The sequence below is a fragment of the Manacus vitellinus genome, unplaced genomic scaffold (assembly GCF_001715985.3).
Source record: "Manacus vitellinus isolate BGI_N305 unplaced genomic scaffold, ASM171598v3 scaffold_2_pilon, whole genome shotgun sequence".
NCBI lineage: Eukaryota > Metazoa > Chordata > Aves > Passeriformes > Pipridae > Manacus > Manacus vitellinus.
In genome coordinates this window covers 15,880,030-15,889,504 of record NW_021940208.1, presented here as the reverse complement: position 1 = coordinate 15,889,504, position 9,475 = coordinate 15,880,030, and the positions used below count along the sequence as shown (strand labels likewise).

Below are 9,475 nucleotides of genomic sequence, written 5' to 3'. Positions count from 1 at the left end.
AGCTAGGGAAATATATTTAAAAGAGAACCTACAGCTACTGTTTCATTATTAACAAATGCCTGTTAGAAGAATAGTTTTCATGACCCTGCAGGCAGTTCTATGCACATCTGTTAATGTTTGCCATCACGAAAGAGTAAAACTGGTGCTCAATTCAAGTTTTACTTCAGGACTCTCTGAAAAGATACTTTATATAAATCTTAAAAGCATGAATACTGGAGGAGGGCAAAGAGCAGGTTTCTGAACTTAAACAACATCCAACTATGAACAATAAACAGAAATTGGTTATGCCTTAACTCTTGGCTGGAAAATACTCTTAAATGCAAGTGATAGTAGCAGTTACTACCCTGCTTGCTACCTGCATTTGTAAAGTTGATTTCCTTACTAGGAAAACAGAGCTTGAACTAGTGGGGTTTGATACAACAGTACAATTATCTTAAATCATTTGAACACACTGTGTGAGAAACTGATGCTATTTTTTAATATTCAGCCATTCTGAATATTCAGCAGCCTCAGACAGAAGGGAGTAGATGCTACCCCCACCAATCTGTTTGGAGTTGACATGCTAAAGCTTTTTAACATCTTAGAATGAAATAGCAGTTAAACTAATATTGGGTGGGATGATGAGGTGTAATTAGTGGAGAACTTGTCAGTTTATCCCAACAAAAATCCCATGAATTTTCGTGATACCAAATCCATTTTGAAATTATTCAAATGTGGGCTTTCTAACTTAATATTTAAACAAAATGTCCTATTTCTGCTGTAAGGTACTAAGAATCCAAATAGTTATATAACAAATATAATTTATGTCTAAATATAACTGTAAAGAAGTACATTCCAGACTTGAGAAATCATTAGCTGCTACAAGACTTGAGTAATTGCTAATTAGTGTGGTTTGTGGCCAGTACTCATGGAGTCACTAGAGTAGGAACAAATGCACTTAAGCCAGTTGTGGTGTTTGGTTTCTGGCTTTTAGTCCTTCTTATTGGCTTGCCAGAAACTTGTCCGATGTATTGACTGGCTTTCCATTTTGAAGTATAAAGAATGAAGAGATATTTGCTTTATTGCAAGTTATTAATTGGGCGAAATTTGTTTTTTTAACAACTTGCAGGATTCTGAGCTCTGCTTGTGGCTGTGGGCATTGTGCTGGTTTCCAGTGCTGTACTGCATTTCTCTTTGCCCGTCCCATCGACTGTGCTTAGGGAAGGTGCCTTGCTGGCCACCACCGGTAGATACACAGTCAAGTAGTCACTTTGTGTGGAATGAAGGTGCTACAGCTGTTCAGCACATAGTGAAGTGGTCATGTATTTGAGGGTGTGGGCAGAGGAGTGGCTGGAAATCTGAAGTCTACGTGTTAAGCAGCTTAAACTTCTCTACAGAGTAGTCTTTGGGGAGCACAAATCTCTTACTCCCCGCAGAAGGAAAAGCTCTCTACCATTTTTTAGTAAGGAAGTTAAAGTACAACTGTATGCAGAGGAAAAGCGGATACAATACTATCTACTCATGGATTCATCTGTGTAGGGAATAGATAATGTTCTCAAGCATTGTTCTCAGATGTTTTCCTCATGCATTATGCAACATGCTTCCCTAATGAAAGCAGGATAAGAGCACCTAAAATTTTGAACTACCTTCCTCTCCTGAGGAAAAAAGCACTTACTTGTAGCTAGCAGTGTCTTCCATGGTTTCCTGTCATTATGTTGCTCATAATTATTTGATATCCCTTACGTGATTATCTCTTGCCAGCCTTACTGGTGCCAGTTGTCAGGTCATGTCTGATTTTCTGCTCCATGTAGCTTTGTGTTCATGAAAGAGATGGGCTTGATATACCTCTCATATGTGGAGTCTGGCTTTGCACAGGCATGAACAGAACTAAACCCCCAAGCTGATGGTGTAATGCTAGTGTGCTGGTAGCTTCAGAAAGACTGAACTGGCCAAGGTGCAGTTGGTACTTAATAGCCAGTGGTGGTTCCTGTCTTCTTTCCTTGCTAATGTGGTCTGGCTTTCTCAGAGTACACAGCTGTCCTAGCATAACTCTACTCCCTTGCTAAAAATAGCAGATGCACCACTCAAGTAGGCCTATGGCCACAGGGAACTATTCTACAGATCTAATACTTTGCTGGCATGGTTGCTTCTGATACAGTTCAAAAAGCTGAATCTTTACCTCCTCCTATGACTGTCTTCTGAGGTTTTAAGTTTTCTATTCCCTATCCAAAAAGCAAACAAATAATTTGGAGTGAGGCAGTGGGAAGAAGGGGAGACAGACTGCCGGGGAGGAAGGACCCTGGAAAACGGTTCTTAGTGCTTGATAGTGATATATGTGGCCCACAAATAAGATTACTAGTCATGGTTATCCAAGGTGCATCTGACATAAGTACATGTGACTCTAAAGAGAGACACATACTCATGGGGTTACTACAGGTAAAAAGCAAATGAAAACTACTATTTCCTTTCTTAAAGGAGAGGGTTTTTTATTAGCTGAAGTGATAGCTGAAATAGTTTTTAACCTTTTCATTTCACAGCCAAAATACTTTGCTATTAACCTTGCTCACAGGCAAGGGAAAGTAAATTAAAAATAATCCTTAGAGACCCATTCACCTCTGCAGGTATAATGACCTGTAACCTCACAGATACCATCTCTGGTAGGAACAGAACTTGAGTTCTACTGTATCTTTGTATTAGGATTTCACTTGAGAAATTGTGCTTTGAAACCTAGTGGGGAGGGTGTGTGTGTGTCAACAGCTGAGGAACTGGGCAGGTCATTGTTTCAAGTGCTGAAATACAATGCTGAATTTCCCTTTTTTTTTTTTTTTTTTTTTTTTTTTTTTTTTTTTGAAACATATTAAAATGTTTCAGTGAAAGCCACAGCTGTCTCTTTGTTCATGGGTATACGCAGACACCTACTGCACACTTGCCTTCTGTGAATCCAATGCAGAGCAGTTTGAAAGTGCAAACATATATTTCACAGATTACCATGGGGATCACTTTAATCAGCTTTGAGACCTGCTAATGCTGTAGAGATCTTTGAAGGACTACTGCTGTTTTCATCTCCATGCAGCCAGTGCAAGAAGGAACGGACATCATGTCTCTGTGCCATCGCTGGAAGAGATGCTTCTCTCTAGGTAACTGTACAATGGGCAGCTGCTTTTGTTGTGCATTACACTGAACTGGGGGTGGACAGAATTAAGAACAACAGCTTTGGGAACACTTTAGAGCAAAAGGTCACTATGTATTCAGTAAATCTTTCTAATCTAGTGTTGGCTACAAGCCAATGTTACAGGCCTCTGGGCTTTTAGCAGAAGACAACAGATAGCTTTAAATAATAAGCATATAAATGGAAAAACATTTATTTTTCTTGTTTAAATTGGTCTCTTAGAAATCAAGTTCAGCTGTGCTTGCAGCTGATATGCTTAAAGCTGTTGGTAAATTGTTGCAGAGCAGATGCATTACAGAAAGGAAAAAAGCACTTGGGTGTCAGAATGCTAATAGAATTATGATGTGCCAAGGATATTTTTAGCTTCAACCAATATTAATACAGGGAAACAGGCCTCAAAGGTGGGAGGAGAGAAGGCTGTAACTGCTTTCTTCTGAGGATTAGCTGTGACTGTCAGTTGTGCTAAGGAGATTTCTGGTGGCTGTTTTTGAAATATTTCACTAATCACGTAACAGATACATGTACCTGATAGTTATGTATATGGCCCAAAATGGGATTACTAGTCATGGTTATCCAAGTGTATCTGACAAAAGTACTAGAATTTCAGGATCTTCCTTGAGCAGTGGGATTACTGACAGGAGAGATGCTTTTTTTTGTTTGAAGTGTAAGGGTCCAATTTAGCTGTAGCTTCTGCCACCTTATGTTCACTTTTTAAAAACTATTTTAACAATCAAATCTAATGCATTGAAGGAACTGCAATTAATGAGACTGGAAGAAGGGAGTAGAATTACAGTTTTATGTTGTTAAATGCAATGGTTTCAGTGTTTTAATTTTTTCCCTTTGTATAGAAAGATTTTTTTTTTGAGCTGAAAATTCAAAATAAACTTAAAGACACAGTTGCTTTTATTTCAGAGGCTGAAAGTGTGTGCAGAATGAACACGATGTGTTTTTACGTTTGCCCAATTCATATGCATTTGACCTGTTGCCTTGTCCATAAAAATGCTTCTAAGTTATGTTAAATGAGTAGCACTAAATCCAGTACCCTCCTCACTGTTTCAAATGCTGAAGACTTGTTCAGTGTTTTCTAATGTGTGCATGTGTTTTGAACTCGATTAACAGCTGGTAGGCCATGCTAATCCAGGAATTAAAAAAAAAATAATTTGTGAAAAAAGCAGTGAAATGTTGACATGTGACATTACCTACAGGTGAGCAGAAACATTGTTCTCCAGAGTCTTAAAACCATGTAACCCCAAACATAGCACACAGAAGCAGTGCCTGGTATATTGACTTCTTGCTGAACCAATGCCTCCATTACCTCCTTTAAAGCTGCGTTAGTGCTGCTTTTTGTGGGGCTTGTTCAAGACATATGCTGTTTGTTAGAAAAAAATTGGTGACACATTTCTTTTAGGATGCTTTGGTGTTGTTATAGTATTTGCTAAGTTGTTGGAAACCTGGAGCATATGGAACTCATAGGTAGCTTTCAGAGTTAAATCTGAGTTTGAGAAGTCTGAACAGCTTTGAGAAAACCTATTGCACATGAAGTGTTGGGATTTAAACTTGGGGGTTTCAGTGGCAGCTTGGGAGGTTCCTCAAGCTTACTGGAGCTGCAGTACTTCTTGCCTATTTAAAATTCTGTTGAATTTTGGTGTCGAACAGTAGCTGCTGAAGCTGAGTATTCAACTTTGTGTCAGGCTATTAGATCTAATTCATATGCTGCCTGAAATTTATTTTTTCAGGCCTCAGATGTATCATTGGTTCTTATAAATCAGACACGTGTTGTGGATACCAAAAAAAACCTGCTTGAAGTCCAAGTTATGGTGCCAAACTCCTAGCAAATACACAAGGGAGTTTGGAGAACAGAAGGAAAGAGCAGAATAGGAGTGAAGCTTCTAGCAACACCGTTTTTGTTCAGTGCAATATGGGAACTTAAAACTAACAACAAGCCACTTGTTTTAACTGGTGTCAATTATTAGTGCCCCTAATGTTTTTGTAAACTTAGTCTGGAAGCTGGGGCACAGGAAGAAGGAATTATCTTTTTCACTTACTAGTGATACAGGTTCAACCTCGGAATTTAGCTGACAGCTGTGGCTATGAAGCTTGAGGCAGAATAAGAATAGATCATGTGCAATGTTATTAGCTCAGCATTATCAGCAGAAGCTGCTTGTTTTTGACATTAAGTGAGAAGGTACAAAATTACTTAGGAGATGGAGAAGAGCTATTTTAGGCCAAGTGCTGTTCCTCTTGTGGTCTCACCAAGGCTGCATATGAGGATTATTAGAGGGAATAGAAACATCAGACCTTTATTTTGTCATTCCAAGATGCAAAAGAAATGGACGAAGGAGACCTTAACACATACCACAGGCAGCCCTAGGCACCTTTGCTTTCCCCTACCTGAGTATTCTGCCAACTCATTTTTGCTTTGAACAGTGTGACTGTCTGCTGTTCATACAGAGGGAAGTGAATTTTATTGGATGGACCTGCTTCTTATCCCTTGCCTCACTAAGAGTTCTGTCCTGTCTCTTGAAATACGGAATATTTTGCATGACAGTGCCTCTGAATCTTCTCTATATACAGTTTCTGTGAAACTGTAAACCCCTGAGGCTGCTGCTGTTTAGTTCTCTGAAGTGTCTCTAGCATTCTGCTAGAAATCTGTTTTGTTTGTGACAACATTTAGCTGCTTCATTCAAATGAACTTGGGTGTATGGATCAACATCCAGGCTCCAGCTGTCTCTGGCATGCAATTCCATTTTCAGTTGGAGGCTGCTCCTCAAAACAAGCAGTGTTTTGTGCCTTGAATGTCTTAGAGTTAAGAACTTTCTAGTTAGTAATTTAAGATTATTCAGAAAGACCATTTTCAGTGTTGTCAAACTTAGTTTAACTCTGCGATAAACAGAGCATGCACAAAGCATGTACTATTCCTTTTAGGCTTAATGTTAACATTAACAGGGCCAAGCAAATGTTCTCCTGATTTCTTTAGTCTCAACAGTTGCTTTTGTATCAGCTAAGGCTACAAGAAGTGTGTGCAGTTCTAGTTAAGCAAGAGCTACTGATGCTGTGGGTCTGTTAACACAATTGATCAATCAGCTATGACCTACTGATCCACCTATACTGTGAGTATCTCTGTATCTGTTATAACACTGCAGTTCTTCTGTAGTTACATGATACCGGTGAATTGGTCTTCCTTGGACTGGCGAGTACATCCAAGCTTTTTTTTTGGCTTAGCTGAGTTCTGTTTTTATAGCAGCAGTCTTTACAGTGATCCCTGAAGTGCACCGTTAGGTGTTTGCACTGTAGGATATTTAACACTTGTATGTTCCTGAAGGCTGGATTAATGCTTCTGTTAAGGACTGACACTTGTAAACTGCAATGTAGCAATCCAGGCTTCAAAGTAAGCAAGCCCAAATTAGAAGACACTCACCTGTCTTGTGTTGTTGACTGACTAAATGAAATTATCCCCCAAATTGGTCTCAGAGTAGGCTGACAAGTGATCTCTTTCTAATGTGACAGCTTCTTTTACAGAGAGAAGCTTGATGGAAGCTCTTTCTGTGTGGCAGCTTCTCTTAGTAGTTACTTACTCTTGTAGGTAACTACTCTTGAGTTTCTTAAAACTTGTGAAATCCATGAGCATTATCACATTTGCTAACTTTTCTGCCCATCAATACCCTTCTTAGTCTTGTTAATTTTGATAATATACACACATTGCATAGCTATAAAGAGAAAAAGAGCTAAGTTACAGACCTGTGTCTGTTTAATTTTCTCTGCAATTTCTGCGTTAACTTGATGGATGACAACTTCCTCCGTGCATCCTGAAATCCAGAAAATAAGGTTTGTTTGTCCAGTTGTCTCCTGTTGGGCTTCTGAAGATTCATTTACTCTAATATCCTTTTGGGGCTACTGTCTTCAACTGAGACATCTTCATCCGACTCTTGCTTTGTTTATTGGTCTATATCTTGCACAGAAAATAATTCTGTGAAAATAAACTTACAAAACTGATTTCCTTCTGTGCATTTATAAAAGATCTGCTATAAAGGTGTGGATGACTTTCCGTGTTCTGATTTGAACAGGGAAGTTATCTGAGAGCTTTAAGATTCCCTGTCCCAAGTTTGATTTGTAGTGGGACTGTCCATAGCAATCTTGAGTTGCTTTAGCTGAACACAAGTTTTTTTTACTTGAGCTTTAGCTGTTGACAGACACAAATTGAGGTTAACTTTTAAGAATAAATTCTAGTGTGAAGAACTCCAACCTGATATTGTTTTGCTCACTTAGTATCCTCATAGTTTTTCTGGAATATGCAACTGCTTAGAAAAACCCAAACAAAACCAAACCCCTGAAAACCCAAACCAGCAATTACAGGCATTTGGAGAATGAACCCATGAGTTACAGAGTCAGAACTGAGTTCACTTCCACCTTTTCTGTTTTATATTGTCTCTAGTCTGTAAGAAAAACAGTACCTTCCCTGGGACTGTATATAATACTGCTTATGTGTCTTCCTGCAGAGGGGCTTGGTCTGGCTGAGTAGTCACTTAGATATCTGCAATAGCATTTCACATACTAACTGTACTGATTTGTTGTCCACTTTATTCATGTTGCATGGTGGCAAGCATTTCAGCTTCTTAGTGTACGAGCCCCATTGTAGGGTTCCTACTGCCTGGAATGACAGATATGAAGGGATAGCTTTTGCATCCAGCATCACAAACGTTTTCTGATGATACTCTGAAGGTTGGGTACATGTGTTCTCATATATTGTGTATGTTATAGCTAACAACTGCCTTCTGTCACTAGAATTTGTCATGGCCTCCTTGTTATCCTAGACTGAAGCCCTGAATGTTAGCATTCAAGTCTAAAAGACTTTAACTGCTTATGCTTAGCACTCATGTTGGCAGAACTGACACCATTATGTTTTTAGGTAACTCTTTACCATCTAAGCTGATTAGACACTACTAGATTAGAAATTCAGTATTAGTCAAGTCCCAGCTGAAAATATAAAGTCCTTTGCTCCTTTTTCCCAGTCAACTTTTCCATTACTGTGAAAATCTTACACTTGTTACTATCATGTATAAAAGATTGTTTTTAGTAAACAGAAGTTCTGGTTGGCCTCAAACCACAAGGAACTGTCTTGGGAAAGCTGAGGAAAGTTTTATAACTGCCTATTAAAACTGACAAGATTGTTTATATTTTCATGATCAAAGTTAATTGGATACCAAACTTCTTAACTGTACCTGCTGAAAGCTTTAAGTTCCTGAAAGATATGTTTTAATAACATCCATGGTGCTTTTACAGAGAAATGAGAGATGTCTTGCTATTATGAACCCTGGTTATTTGCAGGTAGGTGATCTAAAGACATCTTACTTTGCAGGACTTATCTATGATGAAGGAAGCATGTTTAAAAGTACTTTTCATAATAGAAGAGCTAGAAAACAAAAGCTCCACTGTGAATTCTTCCACAACTTCCTTTCTTCAGACATGAGTATGTCAGAATGTTTGCCTACAATTTTACACTATGGAACACTGTAGAAGTTTTCTAAATTCTTAAAAATTAAAGCCACAGCATTGTCAGGTTTTTTCACATGAACTGGTTGTAACTTAAGGTTTAGATATTCCAGTCCTAGTGGGAACAAAGCTTTCCCAGAGGACCTGGTGGCCAAGTTCATGCCCTGCATCTTCTGTTGAGAGCATGCTGTGCTCTATCTCTTTGAACTTCTACCTTATGCACTTTTAGATTAACGTTTAAGTGCGTTTCTGTTGAATAGTGAAGGCAGATAATGAAATAGTGTAAGAAAGAATGGTTTCAGGTAAAACCAGCTCACTTAGCCAAGCTTCAAAGTCACTGTTCAATATATTAACTTGTTGACAATTCTCAACTGCAGAACTCCTCATTTGGTGTCCTCTTCAATATTCAGTTTGTGACAGGAATCCTGTGAAAAAAATGTTATCCCAAGAAAGTAATGGTGTTACCAAAGCTAGGTGGCTTGTTAAGAACTAACTTTGTATTTCAGTGCAGAGAAAACTTGTCTGCCACTTCCCTAAATATGGCTCTGACCTTCTCAGGTGTTCACTTTGCTAACTCTTTCTTTGAGGCTTAACCTATAACAAAAATGCCATGTGTTCAGTAAATGACAGTTTGGAGGCTTGTGGTGAGGCTCTCTCGCTCTGAGGAAAGCAGTCTTTCTTATGTCTCTTTATTCAAAACTTAATACAGTTGGAGGCATACAGAGGACTCTCTACTTAGACTTGTGATTGTATAAGCTTAGAATTGCAGAGTTCTCACAGTGAGAAAGGACTGCTGGAGACTGAGACCAACTCTGCTCTAGTGGGGGCAGCTTCTTT

The 9,475-nt window shown here is 38.8% G+C and overlaps 1 protein-coding gene across 2 annotated transcripts in view; it reads left to right on the top strand.

Annotated features, from left to right (window-relative positions):
* The first annotated feature begins 3,002 nt into the window (after positions 1 to 3,002).
* Positions 3,003 to 9,475, top strand: part of ATP8A2 (ATPase phospholipid transporting 8A2) — a 295,712-nt gene continuing 289,239 nt past the window's right edge. For both annotated transcript variants that reach the window (XM_018071399.2, XM_018071397.2), the window contains exon 1: positions 3,003 to 3,116. In XM_018071399.2, coding sequence (XP_017926888.2) covers positions 3,047 to 3,116 — 70 coding nt within the window. In that variant the 5' untranslated portion in view covers positions 3,003 to 3,046. The remainder of the gene's footprint in view (positions 3,117 to 9,475) is intronic.